Here is a 21,600-nt window from a genome sequence, read left to right as displayed (position 1 = left end):
AGAAAAGAAAAAAATCTTTTAGCTTCTATTAAGTGAGTCTGTTAAATTTTTTAGAAGATTGAAGCAATATTTTAAATATAATTTTTCTATTACAAATTAATCATTATCTCCTATAAGTGAAGTGCAGAAAAAAGGCATTTACATATTTGAAAATGGAGGCTCTGTTATAATGATCAAGCATCAATTCATTGCTTGATCGTTACACAGTAAGTCAGTTATTTATCGTAGCATATAATGACTTTGTGTTATTCGTTAGATTTATTATTTAATCTTATGTGAATGGCAATACACTAAGACTTGTAAAATAACCAAAACTGGCACCTGATGGCCTATCTCCTTCTTGATTCTAGTTTGCTCATCTGAGGAATTTATTTAGTAACGTAGGACAAAATGCTAAATATTGATGAGATAAGCTCACAAGTACAACATACAGTAACTAGAGAATCTTGAAAAGAAATAAATGCAATAACAAGATAAATGTCAAGTTTGTCCTATTTATACTTCACAGGAGCCTTTAAAAATACCCAATACAATGTTATTTCATTTTTACCACAATTTTTAAATTTCGTTTAAAGTGCAAATGGAAATCCCAACCCCCAATTTTTTTCTTTCTTCTTATTTCTTATTTATTTATTTTTTGAGACAGAGTCTCACTCTGTAGCCCAGGCTGGAGTGCAGTGGTGTGATCTTGGCTCACTGCAACCTCCACCTCCCAGGTTCAAATGATTCTCCTGCCTCAGCCTTCTGAGTAGGTGGGATTACAGGTGCACACCACCACACCCAGCTGATTTTTGTATTTTTAGTTGAGACGGGGATTCACCATGTTGACCAAGCTGGTATCGAACTCTGACCTCAGGTGATCCACCCGCCTCAGCCTCACAAAGTACTGGAATTACAGGCGTGTCTTTTTATTTCAGTCTAGGCTCTTCCTAAAATATCCATCTAGTTTCTAAAAATTGTTTTCCTCATCTTACATCTTTCAAATAAGGTGGTTTTACTATGACACTACGTGTTTCTAATGAGTCTTTCTATAATTTTTAAAGGTTTCCTTCAAACAACTGCAGATGAGTTTTGCTTTTACTATGCAAGAAAAGATGGTGGGCTGTGCTTTCCGGATTTTCCAAGAAAACAAGTCAGAGGACCAGCATCTAACTACTTGGACCAGTTGGAAGAATACGACAAAGTGGAAGAGATCAGCAGGTTCATAAAGATAAATGCTCTTTAATCTTTTTAAAAAAAAAAAAACCCAACTGACAAATCTTGTGGGTTTGACAGTGAATCAATTGTCTGTGCTTATGTTCAGCAGCTATATCCTCCAGATGCTTTATTTTTTTCTTTGTGGTAGTTTGTTTCTCTAAAATCATAGATTAAATGCTTTTAATACTTAGACTACTAATCTTATATTATGAGCTTGGCTTCTCTATGACTCACGTGAATTTTATGGGTATAGTTTTAAGCCTGAATTTTACAATTGTTGTTAGCCTATGGCACTGTGAAAATGTTCAGTGCAATTACTATTAGCAAATCAGGTTTTTATAAATAGATCTTACAGCTATCTCTCTACATATCTTCTGTAAGGTTTATTTATTGTGAGTAAAACTAATTTTAGTTATAGTCACTGAAAGATGAGAAAATAAGATTATGATATTTGAAAATATATGCATGTTTTCATTCACTTATTTTACTTTCTGATAGAGGACTATTTTGTCATTTGCCATTGAAAGAATTTAAAAGAACCACTTAAAAGAATTATATTGTGACCCTTGGGTTAGCAGCACTTCATGGTTCTCAAAACCATGATTCCTAGAGGAAATAGAGTTTGAACAGGATGCCAAGTGCATCCCTTATCTCCTTCATCTCAAGAAAGCTTACTGGTTTTCTTTAATTTGTTTAGAAAGCACAAACACAACTGCTTCTGTATTCAGGAGGTTGTGAGTGGGCTGCGGCAGCCCGTTGGTGCCCTGCATAGTGGGGATGGCTCGCACCGTCTCTTCATTCTGGAAAAAGAAGGTTATGTGAAGATACTTACCCCTGAAGGAGAAATTTTCAAGGAGCCTTATTTGGACATTCACAAACTTGTTCAAAGTGGAATAAAGGTTGGCTTTTTAAATTTTATTTATTTTTGTGGTGGCTATGTTAATTTTATTTTAGTGTTACCTTCCTCGGTGAAGGCACTTCTTTGTAATAAAAGAAAGAATCTTGCAGGAGAAAATAAGGGGGCAACATAAGGAAACAATAATTATGGCACCTGAAAAACTAGGACAGTGACATTAAATTTCTGTTATTTGTTGACTGTGGTGCTGTGCAATCGAATTGATATTTGACATACTTTCCCTATGTAATTGACAAATTTAAAGGAATCTTTGACTTTATAAAAGTATTTGTTTAAATACTGTTTAATGGTCATAGCACAGGATTGTACATCAACATTTGCTAGTAGAAGCAAAGAGGTCTTTTGGTTATTTTGGCAACTGCAAATCTTTCTTTCACCATCTCTGTTTTTGAGTCTGTCTCATAAAAAAAATGCTACTTATAATATGACTTCCTTGTACAATGTTTTTACAGGTAAGTCAAATATTTCTATAACTAGCCATCTATATAACGTATATTGCCCTTTTTCACTTCTCTAATTTGAATTCTCGTGTTAAATAACCTAGGTATGTAAACAAAATTATTGTCAAGTTTGTTTCACAAGAGTACATTAGCAGTACTAAACTATAAAGGAAGTGATGACATTCTAAAATTAAGACATAGTTAATAGCTCATGCCTGTTTTAGACTGAAACAAAGTAACAATATGATTTGGAAAGAACTGGCTATCCTTTTCACTTCTTAACTGAAAAAAAAAAACTGAAGGAGGATTTATGGTCTCCTGCTCACATAGAAATGAACTCTTTCTTGCTTTGGTGTGCTCTACTCAGTGGTAAGAAGACCCAAATCAGAAGAAGCAAGGCAGAAAAAATATAGATATATTCCTGCTATCTATTTCATTTTCTTATTGTGTGAGAGTTTAGATTACTTCAGTCTTTACTTTTTACCGTTGTAAATAATGTTATTTTTTATTCTTGTGCATTTTATTTAATCTTACCATGGATGACTTCCTTAACATGCATTCACAGGAGGGGCATTACTCAGTTAAAGATTATAACCATAATACTTATTGCCAATTTGCTTTAAAAATATTTTCAGATATTTGAGAGAATATTTGAGAGAATTAATATTAATATTAATAATAGTTTTCAAATGTGCTTTAAGTAAAACTATCGGTATGAAAAAGATATGTATGATAAAATATAGATGTAAGAAGGACTCAGAATACTGGAAAATGGTTTTAGAACAAGAACTGATGTTCTTGTTTCTACCTCAATTTGACTGCCTTTTAAATATGTAATATGTAAATATTACATATGTAAATCTGTAAATATGAGAAACCGTTTTAAAGGCTTTCTTCAGCATTTCTATTTCAGTTTACCCTCTTCATAGGGATCTCTGATGATTCATTAGAAAATTCAGTTCTGACATGGAGATATTTCATCATGCAATAAAATTGTGCAAACAAGGATATAACAGTTTCTTGGTTCTGAGTATGTGTGTTCTGCAGTCTTCTAGGAATTCTGCAGAACTTGGCCAAATTTGCAAGAAAACTTGCAGAATTTGGATCTCCTTCTCCAGAAGAGCTCCAGGGTTTATAGGGCCTAAACTATACTTCAAAATCTATTATTCTAGTGAACTTACATGACATATTTTAAAGTGCAATATTTTAAATTCCTTTAGTGTTTTAGCACTAATTATGTGCACAAGATAGGAATATATCACATGGATGACAGAGTGTGTAATGAGATCACATCCTTCTTACCTCAAGCAGGTTATGCTGCAGTTAACCTTTATTTCAGTGTCTATTGAACTCCCCAGAGAAGTCCCTGATTGGAGGAGTTAAGGCCACTGTCAGTATGATGAGGCAGATGCTGCCATGTTCATGAGTTGGTCATAGCACTGATTTTGGTGGTTGCCCCTCAAAGATATGTAATGTAAAAGCATTTTCACAGCTATTTCTGGCTTCTTTAATATATTAAAGTTATTTTATGTTTATGACAGTATTCTGTGTTTGTCCATAATCATTTTGCATAAATAATGCAAATAAGAATTTTCATGAATTATTATATATATCAACTCTTCTCTATTTTTTTAGTTTTAAAATCCTAAGAGGGGGCATAAAGCTGTTTAACAGACTGAAGTATTAACTGCAATACTCAAATCACGGAATTGGTAATACATACTAAACCTAACCTCCACATGTTTGAAATTGAGAATAACGCAAACCACAGTGCAGACCCCCTTCACAATTACATAAATTGATGACCAGTAGGAATATGTTAAGCCAGACATAAGGAAGAATTCCTGATATTAAGAGTTTCTGAAATCTATTGCTGGCTATACAACAAATCTGGAATTCTTTGTCTGCTAATGTCGATTAAGAATTGGTAGTAATTTCTGTCACATGGTAAAGGCTGACCTTTTTTGTGGCCAAGAGTTGGACTTGCTTATCTCTTTAAACCTCTGCCAACCCTGATTCTTATAACTGCTTAAGACAGATGCCATCAGCCAAGAGCCAATCATAAGGGAACTTGGACAACTCTTCCTAAATGGGTCTGACTGAAGCTGAAAATATGATGTCTTATTTTTAAACACTAAGATCATGCTTCCTAAATTGTAAGAACTTGTAGTACCTTAGGAGCTAAACTGTCTGCAGTTCCCAGAGAAAAAGTTAATCTGCAGAAAATGCAAAGCACAAGCTAAAGAATTAACTTTTTGCTATAGAAAAAAAGTTGTGGCATTGAGATTAAAGCATAAGTCAGGAATATGTTTTAAAAATACGTAGTGATTTGGTGTGTCTTTGATGATAGTGTACTCTGCAAGCTAATCACTAATACTGACACTGTGAAGAATGGCCCAAGTGTTAAATTGATGAACAAACTTTAAAACTCTCATTGTGTGTGTGGTTATGTATGTGCATGTGCACATGCAGCATTATTATTGTTCTGTTGTTACTGCTTTATTCCAAAGGGCGAAATTTACAAAAATTGTACTATCTTCAGAGAGAAACACTTCTTTAAGATACTGGGTGATTTGAAATCTTTAAATTGAGCTTATATGAGCTCTGAATCAGAGCTTCTTGCAAGTACTAAAACCAACTGTATCTGTGTAAAGTCTTTGGCAATGATAGACTAGTGGCTCTCAAGAATGGCTTCACAGTATAATCACCCAGGAGCTTTCAAAAATTCTTATAGCCAAGCTGGGTGCGATGTCTCATGCCTGTAATTCCAACACTTTGGGAAGCCAAGGTGGGAGGATCACTTGAGGTTAGAAGTTCAAGACCAACCTAGCCAATATGGTGAAATCCTGTCTCTACTAAAAATACAAAAACTTAGCCTGGCATCGTGGCACGTGCCTATAGTCCCAGCTACTCAGGAGATTGAGACAGGAGAATCACTTGAACCCGGGAGGCACAGGTTGCAGTGAACTGGGATCGTGCCACTGCACTCCAGCCTGAGCAACAGAGCGAGACTCCATCTCAAAAACAACAAACAAACAGCTAAAAAAAAAGTATTATATCCCCCAAAAGTTGGAACATCTGGGGTTGGCACCCAGGTAGCAATATGTTTTTAGAGCTTTCTTAGGTAATTTCCGTGTGTAGCCGATTTAAAAAACACTGATATAAACAGCCAAACTTCTGGGTCAGTTACACATTGAATGAGACATATTTTCTCTGCCAAGCCTACCTCTAAGTCCTGTTTCTGACATAACAACTAAGAGCAGCTGGTTGGACACCAGTTGTCATTTGCCCTGTACCTTTTGTCATTTACTTAGCTTATATATATTACTTACCCAACTTGAGTGAGGAATGGGGTTAACTCTGGCAGCATGTAAGATGCTTGATATAAAGCATACTAAATACCATTTGAAAAAAAAAGGTATTTAAAAATCTCAAGTTAATTCTAATTGAGAATGGCTGTACCCATTAATTTTTTTCCGTTTTTGTTCCATTTTGGAATCTGATGCTTAGCTAGTTGGCAAAATTGTCATTGTTCCTAATCTTAAAATATGTGGATTGTGATTATATATGGTAAACCCTTACTACAAGTGACAAGACCACCAGAAGATACTCTAGTGTAATTTCTCCAAAGCGCTCCTGACTGCCAAGAATGTGAAAGTCAGTCTTAGCTTTGCATGTGTGTTAAAGGAAGGACATGCCTGCACCTGTCACTTTACAGGGTGGCCCCTTAAGGAAACTAGCAAGCACCATTCTCTGCCACTTAGTTCTTGCGAGTGGCCAGAGGACGGAGAGGTTTACACCCTCAGCAGCCCTCCACTGGCAGCACACAGCAGACAAAGCTGAAAGGCTTGTCTATCATTGGAACAAGTGTCACTGGACTCCTGCCCCTCTCTCTCTACTTGGATACTCATTTCAAAAGATGCTTTTAGAATCAGTCCTTTTACCAGGGGAGGAGAGAACGTGAGGCTGAAAGCTGCTGATTGTCCGGGTGACTGAGCCCATTGAGGTGGGGCTCTTGAGAGACAGCAGTCCGGGTGCCCAGGAGTCACAGGAGCATGTGCAGAAGGATACAGAGTCCACCAGGGCAAGCCCTAATGGGGCAGCCTCTGTTTTCGCAGGCTTGTAAATCACACATGTAATTATGAGCGTCGAAAGTTTAGTGAAATCTAAGTGCTCATCAAGCATGCAGGCTGATGTTCCATTTCTCTGAACTTTGTCAAACCTAACTTTTTACATTTTTTTCTTTGACTTGCAATCTTAAGGCAACCTATGAAGTGTTAGTGTATTTTTGCTTGAGTGAAATGAGTCAAAGCAGATTGAGAAGGAATTTATTTTTCAAAAGTAGTACTGGTAACATAACGTGCGTATACATTATACATACATACACATATGGTGATTATTAGACCATGTAACAAATGCTTCCCCAGAAAAGTTGCAGAGAATTCTGCTTTTAAGCACACATTAGGTTAGAATAAAGCCTGTGTTAATCGAAAGAAAGCAAGAAATTATATTTGTTAAATATTGCAATAGAAGAATCACCCTTGTGGAATATTTTTGAATACTAAATGGTATTTTTAAACTTCTTGACCTGTCAGATTACTGCTCAGAAGTCATTAAGCCTCGTCTAAAAGAGAGCTGCTATAGTGGTGGAAATAATAAATAAACTTATTCAAAAAGTGGTAGAAATTGTCTTCACCAAAATAAAACTTTTAAGCAACTTCTTTTTTTATAGTTTAAAATCCTGGTTATAAACCATTTATGTCATATAAAAATATAAATGAAATGCACATTGCAAATAAATACATTTTATTTGTTTTTTGTTTGTTTGTTTTTTGAGACAGAGTCTTGCTCTGTTGCCCAGGCCGGAGTGCAGTGGTGCATTCTAGGCTCACTGTAATGTCCCGGGTTCAAGCAGTTCTCTGATCTCAGCCTCGTCAGTAGCTGGGATTACAGGCATGTGCCTCCATGCCTGGCTAATTTTTGTATTTTTAGTAGAGACGGGGTTTCTTCATGTTGCCCAATGTGGTCTCGAACTCCTGGCTCAAGTGATGCACCCGCCTCAGCCTCCCAAAGTGCTGGGATTCCACCTGGCCTCTGGCAAGTAAAGTTTTTGACTGCAGTTATTTTTAATATCAAGGTAGTGATGACATGACTTTGAATACAACTTTGTTTTATTGAGTGTTGCTGATCCTTTATATCACGATGCTCTCTACCCTGTGAAAAAAAATGCCATTTTCAATTTTTTTATAACTTTAATATGATTTTAAATGTATACATGCCCACAAAGAAAAATTATTTTTCATAAAGCAAAAAGTCCCTTAATAATGTGAAATAACCTCAGTGTAATTTTCCATTTGGTTGAATTAGTTTTTGCTTCTGATATTCTTTTATTATTTTTGAATTTGCTATTCTATTCATAAAACCTTTCAGTAAGTATAAGTGTGCATTTGTGTGGTTATGTCAGTTTAAGGCCATTTAATTTATAGATTATTTGCCATCATGTTTTTTGCTAAGGCAGAGACTGGAGTGGCAGATGCAATGTTTCTCCAGCTGAATAGAGATAGTCCTGCCTTCTCCTACATTTTAGGTCCCAACAGTCACAGCAGAGGTAAGGAAAGATTTTACATTAATATCTTTATATTTACCTAAGATTTGAAGGGCAAAGGACATAGAAGCTATAAATCTGAGAAATCTTATGATAATCATTTAAAACAAGTGAAAAACCAAGAAATCTGGACCCTAGAAAAAGTCTGCCATCTTAAAGAGAATCTCCCTAAGTGAGATATCTACCATCTTCTAGAGACTATCTCTGACAAGGAAAAAAAAAAAGGAAATCTATTGGTGATATCTGTTACCATTGTTTTCCAGTGGCTGTATTACCTCATGAAAAGAAAATATCTAACATCACAGAACTATCTCTAAATGACAGAGAATTCCCTTTGGTACAGATTTACCTTTGATAATTGATCATTTCCTGACACTATAGTTGTGTGTGTGTGTATGTGTGTGTATGAACACTTAAATCTCTTAGCAAATTTCAAGTATACAATAAAGTTTAATACTACAGTCTTCAAGCGAGCCGTGTTGTTAGTAGACACTCGCTTCTTTCTTATTAATCATAACCACCACTTTTTAAGGACTTACTTTAATAGTCATTACATTGATTACTTCTGGAATCCCTGTCAGGTAGGTGTTAATATCCCATTTCACAGATAAAGGGATTGAGGCCCAGATATTAAGGAAACTGCCATGATAATACAGCTAGCAAGTACCACAGACAGATTTTAAATGCAGATTGACACTGTGCTCTCAACCAGGGTGCTGTGTTGCTAAATGCTGCTATATGCCTCTGATGAGCAGCACTGCATGAGAGGAGAGACTGCAGAGCATGTTCAGTAAACAACATTGATGATGGTTGGTGCCAGCATGCTCAATGAGGAGGCTGAGAGCCCAGCATCTAGAGTCAGGGATAGATGCCTGGGTCCTGACCACTGTTCCTACCAAGCCTTACTGGTTGTTTGACCTTAGGCAAGTTGTTTAACTCTCTAGGGTCACTTTCTTCATTTGTTAAATAGAGACAGTAAAAGGTCACAGCTAATATTTTGCATGCACAATCACACATAAGTGTGAAGTGCTTTATAAGCTGTTAGCCATCATCTATCATCCTAACATAAAAAGGAGGAGAGAAAGGAAAACATGCCCAGCCCCCAGAATAATTCACAAACTGCAGTGACCACTGCTAGCAATGCACCCTGGTGTTGAAACGGTTCCTCTTAACATGAATTTTGGTTGCTCACTTCCAATCCCTGCACTTTGGCAGGCTGAGGCAGGAAAATTGCTTGAGGCCAGGGGTTCAAGACTAGCCTTGCCAACATAGCAACACCCCATCTCTACCAAAAGTTTTAACATTAGCCGAGTGTGATGGCATGTACCTGTAGTCTCAGCTACTCGGGAAGTTCAGGCGAGAGAATCCCTTGAGCCCAGGAGTTCAAGGTTACAGTGAGCTATGATTTTGCCACTACATTCCAGCCTGGGTGACAGAGTCAGACCTCATTTCAAAAAAGAAAAAAATAATAAATAATGAATAAAATAAAATGTATATGAATGATAACTTAGGGGAAACTCGTAATAGTATTAGCATTCACACCAAAATTATATGGCAGTCCCATGGAAACAAAGTTACTGATGCATGTGGAAGGGTTTTCTTTACCTCAGAAAGATAAACCCAGGATATATTTTCATTTAAATGTGTTACTAGAGAAAAACAACACCTTTTGACAGCATCAGCTTTTGACATTAGTTATAGGCTATTGCTACCCACCTCACTCTGCAAAGTCCCCAGCTCTGGAGTTTCTGGGAGCACCTGCCTAACGATGACTAAACACCGAGCAGCTGACCCACAAGAACTACAGCAACCTTTCAGCAGCATTTCCTTGCTTTCATAGTCGTTTTTCTCAACCTGGATATTATAGTAATGTCGGTCTGTTTTGTGTTTATTTTGGAACACGGTTTGTGTCAATCTGCCATAGAGTTAATAAATTGTAGGATTTGCAAAGGAAATATACTGGGACTGAAAAGTAAGAAGGCACATATTTTTGCCCACTAGCAACTATGGCTCACAGCACAGATTTAGAATGTCAGGAGTTGGGAGGGAGCAGTTGGGTGCGGTGGCTCATGCCTGTAATCCCAGCACTTTGGGAGGCCCAGGTGGGCAGATCACGAGGTCCTGAGATTGAGACCATCCTGGCCAACATGGTGAAACCCCATCTCTACCAAAAATACAAAAATTAGCCAGGCATGGTGGCACTCGCCTGTGGTCCCAGCTACTCGGGAGGCTGAGGCAGAAGAATCACTTGAACCCAGGAGGCAGATGTTGCAGTGAACCGAGATTGCACCACTGCACTCCAGCCTGGTGACACAGGGAGAAAAAAAAAAAAAAAAGCTAAATTCGTTCCCCGCGGTGGCTCAAGCCTGTAACCCCAACACTTTGGGAGGCTGAGGCCAGTGGATCACCTAAGTTCAGGAGTGCTCCATCAGCCTGGCCAAGATGGTGAAACCCCATCTCTAATAAAAATAAAAAATTAGCTAGGCATAGTGGCACATGCCTGTAATCCCAGCTACTTGAGAGGCTGAGGCAGAAGAATCGCTTGATTCCAGGATGGAGGCTGTAGTGAGCCGAGATCGTGCCACTGCACTCCAGACTGGGTGACTGAAGAGACTCTGTCAAAAAAAAAGAAAATCTAAATTATTTACTTTTAGGTTGGTGCAAAAGTAATTGCGGTTTTTGCCACACTGTTTAGTTCTAAAAAGCCGTTTCTAAACTAGCCTCTTATTGTAACCCATCTTTATCCAAACAGATCACAAACTTAAATAAAATGACATCTGTCCTCAGGCTATTTCTAGATAGGGAAACATGTCTGTTTCATAAGAAACCTTAGCCCACAGTTTCCAACTGTTCAGAGGAATTCCTTTAAGAAAAAAAAATAAAAAGATTGTGTGTGTGAATGAAAAGATGCTTGAGATTGGAAAAAAAAATGTGTAAGTGCTACTCTTAAGAGGATAGAAATAACAAAATTTAATTTCCATTACATTCTTAGGCTTTCTAGGAAAGATGTGGTGATGAGGCTCCCATAAGTGTAAATATCTTTGTGGATGGTTGTGAACACATCTGTTCAGGAAAAGTGAAACAAAACTTGAACCAATGTCCCCCCACACACAGGTCACCAAACATCTGTCATAAGTTATCAATTACTACCCTAGACTGGACTCAAGCCTGTGACCCAAGGTTGAAAAAGCCACATAGTTCATTCTCTTGCCCTGTCTGTGATTTTTCTGTGACTTAAAGCTTCTGTTTAAGTCTCCAGGGATCTGGAAGATCAGTTGACCCCATGACGTTAATAATATATTTACACTCGAGGTGTCTATGTACATCACCCTGGGGCTAATCTTACGCTTGTAGCACCAAAATGCTTTACCCTATAGTTGACATAGTTCTTTAATTGCATAAATTCCTTAATTGCAACCTGCAGACAATGTCTCCTTGTCCAAGGAGGGTTTTTTTTTTCCCCCTTAAGATTTTGCCTTTATTAAATGTTAATGCATATAAGCCTTCTGGGCAAACAAACAGGCAGACAAAAACTGAAAAGTTCTGGGCATGACTAGGTGAGCTTCTTCCCTTGAGAAGAATTAGTTGCTGGAGGAACTACTAAATAAAACTTAGGTGATAGCATCAATTGTCAGAGCCTTTGATCTCTAATGGTTTGCGATCCTGTAATATCCCACCTCAGCTGGATGTGTGAGAACTAATCATGGCATAGCCGTATCACTCACTGTCCATATGACACCAGTTTTGCCACACAGTGGTGGCATGATCCCTTCTGGGATCGCGATGGCCTCATCTTTTAAGTCAGAGGACTAGGCTAAATAATACCTTAGATTCCTTCTTGCTCCTCAATTCTGAGGAATGGAAAGTAGTGCAAGTCTCCAAGAGAATTATGGAAAACAGAAATGTTCAGTGTGATCAGGCATTGGATGACTCCATGCTTGTCCAGGCTCAGAAATAGTGGGTATGCTTTGCTTTATTTTGATTTTTTCCCCTTTGTAATAATACAGAAACCCAGTCAGCAACTCCCAATGCAGAGTTCATGTGGGCACCTTGCCTCATTGCCCAATAGTTGCATTGTCTTTCTGTATGATCATCATTGTTCCAGTTCAACTTTTGAAAGCTGCAGTAACTCAACATGTACTGAGATTTCAGGTTTCGGTTAATAACAAGATAATGTCTTGAATGTGCAGGGAAACAGGGAAGTAAATTTTCAAACTTTGGTCAAGGTCAAGATATACCATGACCTCGAAGTGGACAGTACTTGGGGAGGTGGGGGAGAAGTCCAGCCTGGAACTAAGTGAAGGAAGAGGAGACTATTGGTAGGAAATGAGATTGCAGAGTTGGGCATCTGAGTGTTGGTGGGGCCACAAAGTGTACAGGTTCTGCTAAGGTCTTTGGCTTCTATACTGAGTGAGATGAGTGCGATGGGGAACCATTGGAGGCTTTTGAACAGGAGTGATATGATCTGACTTAATCTTTTTAAACAAGATCCATAGCAGCCATGCTGAGAGTAGACTTGGAGACGCAAGGGTGGAAGTGGGGATGTAGGGTAGAATCCTGACTTCTAGTACCAGCTCTTCTGTGACTGTTCTTTGTGCCTGTGAGCCAGTCATTTCACCACATGAGCCACAATTTTTACCTGTAAAATGAGAGGATCATTAATATCTGAGCTTCCTTTCAGTTCTACCTTTCAGTGTGTCGATACTTGGAAGAATATTGCAAAATTTTTCCTATTAAACATAAGCTTTTTTACACATGATGTTTCCAAAATTTATACCTTCTTTCTCATAGTTTTAAAGTGCAAATTTTGAAACTCAGTACATTAGCAACATAGGATATTTCATGGGTTCTGGTGAAAGGTTGTAAATTATAGGAAAATATCAATTGTGGTAATGTTACGAAGAAGGCTCACTCTATGCCGGCTGTAAGTGGTAATTCATGAAAATGGTAACCACAATTAAAGACTGTTTGAATGATACACATGCACACACATATGTGTTCCTCCTAGGAAATGCACATTTAAAGAGGGTAAGGGGGGAAAATACAGTTTTTTTAAAAGGATAACTATACTTGGATTTAGCATATAAAAGGTCTAAATCCATGTATCCTGAAGTCAAAGAAGATTAAAATGATAATGGAATATAAAAACATAGATCTCTAATAAGGGGATATGGAAAGCTTGTTGTAGGGAATTTCTAGCTTTTTAAATTGTAAAATAATTGACCTTACTAATAAAGTCCCCGTAGTTCACTCTCAAAACTAGAGTAATCCCAAATATCCACAGTGGGTTTCTTCTTTGTTGTTGCCATTTGAACAAATAACCTCATCTAACAAATCATTCTTTCAGGCTGTATGTTAAGCTGACAAAGAACTGTCCCCTTCCTACCTGCATCTGAATCTACAGAAGTTAATTTGGCTGTGGATGGAGTAAATTAGATGTGAAAAATTGAAAAGGGAAAGAGGTTAATGCTTGATCATCTTACTTGCACATGTAAGGATTGCAAGGCTCTGTGTTTCCTTGAGAGAATTCCCTTGATGCCAATTAACCTAACTTATTCCAAAACAATTCTCTGTTTGGAAAGAATAATTTTCATTGTGGGTGTTCCCTGAAATTGTATGCCTCATCCCCTGTTATTACTGAGATGTGTGCTGTGCAATTGAAAGTACCAGCCTCGTTTCCATGCACTGTATAGATTAGAGCTGTATCCCACACACAGTGTCAAATAATGTTTTAATTTTGTCCAATGTACACATATTTTAACTTCTAGCATTTTTTAATGTGCAAAGGCCATCTCTGTCTAATATTAAACCCAATAACTTATGTCAAAAAAATAAAAGCAGGAGATTTGTTTTAATTAGGAAATAGCTTTTCTTGCCATTTCTTTTTTAAGTCAACTTTCTTAGTTGGGTTTAAACGGCATCCTCACTTTTTAAAAATAGTATAATGCATTTTGTCTCCACTGTGAGAATAAACTGGACTAGAAAAGATTGAAAACAATATAACTAACTTTTGGTAAATATATTATCCTTTTTATTAGACTGAGTTCTCTGTTTGGATTTCTGGGGTTAAAAAAAATTGAATAAATCAATTAACCAATATTCATTCTGAAATTTAATTTGCTGAATCGAATATATGTGCTTTTCATCAGGCACGTATCTTTTTAAGTCTGAAACCACCACACACAAAGAATTTAATTATGACAGACATTTGTTCTCAGCATAAATACTTTAGGGCTAATAGTTGTCCTCACTTAATCATGCTTCTTAAAAGTGAATTCCAGAAGACTTGAGGCCCCAGGTGACCCCTGGTAAGGTGAGTTGTCAGTAAATTACTTTTATGATGTGCCCTAGGGAAGTAGTTCTGCTAGAAACTTGGTAGGGAACTGGCCTCCTTTGCCTGTAGGGGGATGACCTTTAACTTCATCTAACCTTTGCATTTCTAATTCTAAATTTCTGCGAGGCAGTTAGTCACATTGTTGGATATCGTTTTAAAAGAGTCTTTCCTGTCCTCAGAAGATAGTGTTAACCACGAATTTGTTGTTTAACCTCCAGATGAAGCATCCCAATAAGCATTTTATTTCTATACTTTAATTTTAAATACCATTTAATGAATTGAATTGAAATACAAATGAGTTCCAAATGGAGTCATAGTTAAATTATGATTCATAGTAAAATTTAGAACATTTAATCTCTCTAATTTTGCTAATTTGAACTTGCTATGGGACTTGAAACTGTGTAAGAACAATTAGAGATGAATGAAGATATTACATCAGAATACAATTAATTTTTGACAAAATATTTAGTTATTGAAGACAAATCTTGCTAACTTTGTTGTCTCCATTATGAGAAAGTTTTTATGGTGCTTTTTGAGAATAATAAATGCATTGAAATTATCAAACATAGGAATTTAGGTTCAATTTTGGATTAACAAAACCTTATTTGGCTATATTAAACTCAAATCATTGGGAAATAATTTTTATTTACAGGACATAAAATAGAAAGAGTTTATTAATTTCTCATTAGTTTTTGCTGACATTGGATAGGGCAGTATTTTTAATTCTTTCCTAAACAAAATATTTCATGGCTCAGTTTTGTTATCTATAATTGCACTATTGAATTTAAAAATATTTACATATGCATATATATGTATGTATGTATGTGCATAAAACACTATATTGTTCAATGAAATATTACTAAAGATAATAAGCTTTTCTAAAAAATTACACACCTAATTTTTAATCAGAGAATGTTTAGGTATATGTATACACAGACTAAATGTAGAATATTTCCATAATCTCTTTGGTTTATATTTCAGTTTATAGCATAAGCAAAGCCAGGCAGTCTAAACTTTACATTTGATATCAATCCTTCGGAGGAATTCAACAATAAGCAGTCATTAATATATCTTCAGTAATTTTTCAGTGGGGAAAGAAAGAGATCAGCAAAATTCTTTCCTATAAACCAAAGGTTCTGGCTCAAGAGTGTATGTAAACAAGACGTACGTTTTAAATATAGCTTAAATGCCACCCAGGAGAGAAATCCAATGGTGAAAGAGTTGTCAACAGACTGAGGGCAATCTTTAAATAATGGAGAAAATATTAAATTAATGACTCTAATGTCGGGAATACACAGGCACGTGCTTCCAAGAAATCCAGGACAAAATGTCCCCTTTTCCCCCACCCTAAATTGTTTATATTTGGATCTGAGAGAGATAATAATAGTGAAGCAGAAGATTTTACTTGAGAAAATGGCAACCAAACTCACAATTTTGAAACGAATTTGAAAATAAAAGTTAGAATAAAATGTTATTTTAATCTTGCCAAAAGCATTTGTTCATCATCATGTACATTTCTACTTAGATACGGCTAGGTGCAGAATTTTTTATGTCATTGTTTGTGTGTTTGTTTTTGTTTTATCAAAAATTACGCATGAAAGTAAATTGATGCTTATAACCATTACAGCATGTCCCACATTATTCTCTGGAGACTTGCAATTCAGTTTCCATTCAACCTGGACCAAAAGACACGTTCATTATATGTCATATGCAATGAACAGGGCATATCTCTGGAGCCATATCTGGAGCCCAGCCCAAAACACAGGACCTAGAATGTGGAAGGTAGTTTCCCCACAGGAATATCAGTGTGCTTTGATCGGATGAAGGTAAATGGATGGTGGGCAGGAAAACCAACAAGGATATAAAGAACTCAAATATAATGAGCGAGAGGAAATAGAAGCAGAAAAACTATAAATGACCTGATATATGCTGTAAGGAAAGTATAACCAAAGTCTTGGAGACACCAGAGGAAAGAACAGGTAAATCCATCCTTCCGACGGTGGCTGTGACTCACATGGGAATGATTCTTAAAAGATATGGGCATTGGCCGGGCGCTGTGGCTCACGCCTGTAATCCCAGCACTTTGGGAGGCCGAGGCGGGTGGATCACAAGGTCAAAAGATCGAGACCATCCTGGTCAACATGGTGAAACCCCGTCTCTACTAAAAATACAAAAAAATTAGCTGGGCATGGTGGCGCGCGCCTGTAGTCCCAGCTACTCAGGAGGCTGAGGCAGGAGAATTGCCTGAACCCAGGAGGTGGAGGTTGTGGTGAGCCGAGATCATGCCATTGCACTCCGGCCTGGGTAACAAGAGCGAAACTCTGTCTCAAAAAAAAAAAAAAAAGATATGGGCATTGCCTTTCATGCAAAAAACATGATGAAGAGACTGAGATCAGGCTAAACATCTGGATGAGGCCAGAGAGGGTACCTTATAAAGTATCTTATATGTTCAGCTAGGGATTCTGTGTCTCTTCAGTAGTAGACAGCAAAGACAGTTATGGCCAGCCTCCCAGTGATGTGTTAGGTCTCTGTGTAATCAGTTGGCTTAAGACAAATGTTACCTTAGCTACTGTGACTGCTGTTCTTCCCCTAGTACAGGATTTGGGAGCTTCTCCCTGTCTGGGAGACAGGGAGAACTGAGTCTCAAAATAAGTGAAAAATGAATGCAAGGGGAGAAGATCTCAGGAAAAACAGAAACTGAGTTCAGATGGGCTTAATCAAAAACCAAAATAATTTTACTTTCTCCTGTGTTGGCTTCATTTTTTTGCAAGCTTTCTCCTTGTGGCACAGATTGTAGCAGCTCTAGGCTTACATCCTACCAGCTTAGCGAATCCAGGAGAATGAGGGCTGCTATTCCCTGGGTGCCAAAGCAGTCTCATAACAAATGCTGCTGGCTTGGGCCTCACACCCACCCTGGGGCCGCTAATGGGTCCCAGAACTTCTCTGGAGCCAAGGACAGAGTCCAAAGCACTCAGTCCCACGTGTGGAAAGGGTACAACCCCAAGGGGAATTTAAGGTGTTGTTAGTCGAGGAAGAGGGAGTGGACGCTGTGCGGCGATAACGACAGACATTTACTTCTTACAAAACAAGTAAGACCACTCAGAGCCGGAGTCCAGGCTCTTAATATTCAATCCTGCCTGACTCTCTCCTCGTGCTTCTTAGTACTGGGCTTTCTTCTGTGATATATGTTGGGGACATTCAAGATTTATAAAGCAGCCCAACTAAGGTTTTCACTTGGTAGAGTGTGCCTAATTAAGTGGTATTTTCTTAATGTTCACATAATATTTGTTTCTTGCTTACTTATATCTACTTTCTTTTATAAGACCTGTAGACCCAGATACCCACATTTGAGGTAGCAGTGAAATATACCCAGAAAGCCTTGCTGAAATGCCAGAAGCAATGGAGTCAAAAAGAATCACTTAGTAACTTCTAAGTTGCAGAAAATGGCTCATCTCCCAAAAAAGGAGTAGCTGAAGCCTTGTAATAAACACATCTATACAACATATAGTCCAATCCTTATTTTGAAAGGATTTTGTAAAATTTGTTTTATTTCTGTCCATTAATTGTATTTATTAGGGAATCACTGTAGTTTGCCTCCAAATCTATAAGAATAACAGAAGGATATCAGGAACTGCCTCCAAAATGCTTATATAGAGATTATGAAACATCTAATGATGAGGTTTTGTACTTTGGTAACATAATTTTGGAATATTTTTTACCCTGCAGCTCTAAAGTTCACATTTTCTTTCCAATGATGTTGAGCTCCATTATGTGCATTTAATTAACTTTGGTAGACAAGTATGACATTATTATTATATTATACTTTAAGTTCTGGGATACATGTGCAGAATGTGCAGGTTTGTTATATAGGCATACACGTGCCATGGTATCTACATTAGGTATTTCTCCTAATCAACCTGGCATCTACATTAGGTATTTCTCCTAATGCTATCCCTTCCTAGACCCCCACCCCCAACAGGCCCTGGTGATGTTCCTCACCGTATGTCCATGTGTTCTCATTGTTCAACTCACACTTATGAGTGAGAACATGCGGTGTTTGGTTTTCTGTTCCTGTGTTAGTTTGCTGAGAATGACGGTTTCCATTTTCATCCATGTCCCTGCAAAGGACACAAACTCATCCTTTTTATGGCTGCATAATATTCCACAGTATATGTGCCACATTTTCTGTATCCAGTCTATCATTGATGGGCCTTTGTGTTGGCTCCAAGTCTTTGCCAACACAACAGTGCCACAATAACATATGTGTGCATGGGACTTTATAGTAGAATGATTTATAATACTTTGGGCATATACCCAGTAATGGGATTGCTGGATCAAATGGTATTTCTAGTTCTAGATCCTTGAGGAATCACCAAACTGTCTTCTACAATGGTTGAACTAATTTACACTCCCACCAACTGTGTAAAAGCATTCCTGTTTCTCCACATTCTCTCCAACATCGTTGTTTTCTGACTTTTTAATGATCGTCATTCTAACTGGTGTGAGATGGTATCTCATTGTGGTTCTGATTTGCATTTCTCTAATGACCAGTGATGATGAGCTTTTTTTCATGTTTGCTGGCCACATAAATATCTTTTTTTGAGAAGTATCTGCTCATAACCTTCACCCACTTTTTGATGGGGTTGTTTGTTTCTTCTTGTAAATTTGTTTAAGTTCTTTGTAGATTCTGGATATTAGCCCTTTGTCAAATGGGTAGATTGCAAAAATTTTCTCCCATTCTGTAGGTTGCCTGTTCACTCTGATGGTAGTTTCTTTTGCTGTGCAGAAGCTCTTTAGTTTAGTTAGATCCTATTTGTCAATTTTGGCTTTTGTTGCCGTTGCTCTTGCTGTTTTAGTCATGAAGTCTTTTCCCATGACTATGTCCTGAATGGCATTGCCTAGGTTTTCTTCTAGGGTTTTTATGGTTTTAAGTGTTACATTTAAGTCTTTGATCCATCTTGAGTCAATCTCTGTATGAGGTGTAAGGAACGGGTTCAGTTTAGTTATCTGCATATGGCTAACCAGTTTTCCCAACACCATTTATTAAATAGGGAATCCTTTCCTCATTGCTTGTTTTTGTCAGGTTTGTCAAAGATCAGATGGTTGTAGATGTGAGGCATATTTTCTGAGGCCTCTGTTCTCTATGACATGTTTTAATTTGTCTTTAGTCACAATAGTATGATTAACATGCTGCAGACTACTTAAAATGTAATATTGTCAGTTACACTTTGAAATACGCAGGACATTTCTGAACATTCTCATTAGTCTATTAGTGTGCCTTTGCTGGCTATTTAATATGCATATTAAAATCTGTTCTTGTTTGTTCACTTAAATGAAAACAAGAGAAAGTTTAAAAAGCACAAATCTTGACTGTTGGAGAATGTGTGTGCTTTTACCTCTAGCAGTTTGGAGAGTCTTTAAATTAGTCATTTGTTTTCTCATTGACAGCCTTCTTTACATTTAAACATGTTCATGAAATTAATGCTACCTATATACAATAAGCACTCAAAAATAAAAAGCTAATTTCTTTTTAATGAAAAAAAAACCACTTTATGTCATATATCTGAGTTTTAAGTAGGAGTAGTTTTATGTAATTATGTGACAGAATTTTGCTCTTTTCTACCTAGTAACATACTTATGTACTTTATACTAAAAAAACTTACTGTTTTCTATTGTCTGCCATATCCATTCTAAAAGCAATGTTTAATTTACTTATCTAGAAAGTTTAAATAACCTTTCTGCTTTATTTCACCACCTTGACCCCTTGTCATGCTGTTCATTCTGCCATTCATTCAAATGATGAGAAGACATTTTTCTTTAAAACTAGCTTTTTACCCATGGAACAACCCAGTTAGAAGATTATTACCAGATTATTACAGTTACAAAACTACTTTTTGTTTGATCAAAAAACTGACAGATTTGTGGAAATCAGCTCAGAAGAATAACCTACTTTCCAAGATCTCTATGTAGGAACTTAGTAAACGTCTTCCCTGTACTTTGTAGATCTGCAAAAATAATGTGATTCAGATCTACATCAGAGCTGTGACTGTATGTTTGCTGTTCATTGATGGATTCATTCATTCACTGAGCGAATGATTATTGGACTTCTTCTAATTGGAACAGAGGAACTAGAAAAAAAATCCAGAAATTTTGTCTTTACATGTTGATGGATTATAATAAACTATTTGTAAGCATTCACATAGAGATTTATGGTATTAAAAAAGAAGATAGAAGAAATGAGGGCTTTGGGACTTATGTCCAGGATTACTATATAAGCAGGTTCAAATGTCATCCCATTTACTTGTTCACTGTTAGGGTATTGAAGCCATCTCATTGTTCCTACTATTGACCTGCAAAATACTAAATTGCAGAAAATTTCCATTTATTCCTACCAAGGAATGGGAACTTCTCAGTAACTGAATATTTTCATTGACTAATAATTTAAAAGATACGTGATGAAAATGACCAGTTTTCAAATAATGTACATCAAGGTATCATGAAAAATGTGAAAACAGCTTATTTTTATATGTAAAATATGAAATACTGTAGTATTTAGATCATCTTTACACATATATGAGGTTCACCATCCTTCACTATTCTTCACCACTGAGACTAGATAAGTATTAGAATTCAAAGATTTTCAGGTGTATATTAAGCCAATATGTTTCATATATTATATATTACCCAAGAGGTCTGGGATAGTACCTCATAATCAAATACATTAATCTAACTGCAGAAAAACATCTGAGTATATAACGACTATGAATTTTTTCACAACCATTGAGGTCTAGTTTTGCTGGCAAATAAATATGCACGAAACTTATAGAAAAAGCTTTTGCTTTTGCTCTTCAGAGCTTCTTGAACTTCAAAAATTTATCAGATTGCAGACTTCTTATTTCACAGCAGCATGCTTTAGGATCTCATTTATCTGGCAATCAGATTTCCACATCATCTTTTGGGGACAGAGTTGGGAAGGCAAAATTGGCTGCTGAGCTTCAAATAAAATAGCTGTCTCTGAGGGTCGTGTGCTTTAGTTATAAAATTATAGAACTTTTAGAAGTGAAAGGTACCTTTGGAATCATGCAACCTAGCTCTTTCATTTTACAGT

At 36.9% G+C, this 21,600-nt stretch overlaps 1 protein-coding gene across 3 annotated transcripts in view; it reads left to right on the top strand.

Annotated features, from left to right (window-relative positions):
• The window catches only part of HHIP (hedgehog interacting protein), a 93,966-nt gene that overhangs the window by 11,875 nt on the left and 60,491 nt on the right, over window positions 1-21,600 (top strand). For all 3 annotated transcript variants that reach the window (XM_064383843.1, XM_064383842.1, XM_021666725.2), the window contains exons 3-4: window positions 1,044-1,200; window positions 1,895-2,096. In XM_064383843.1, the coding sequence (XP_064239913.1) occupies window positions 1,044-1,200; window positions 1,895-2,096 (359 nt within the window). The remainder of the gene's footprint in view (window positions 1-1,043; window positions 1,201-1,894; window positions 2,097-21,600) is intronic.

The sequence above is a fragment of the Aotus nancymaae genome, unplaced genomic scaffold (genome assembly GCF_030222135.1).
Source record: "Aotus nancymaae isolate 86718 unplaced genomic scaffold, 86718_ANA_hifiasm-v0.15.2.pri h1tg000033l, whole genome shotgun sequence".
NCBI classification, from domain to species: domain Eukaryota; kingdom Metazoa; phylum Chordata; class Mammalia; order Primates; family Aotidae; genus Aotus; species Aotus nancymaae.
This window is presented reverse-complemented; position numbering and strand designations above follow the sequence as displayed.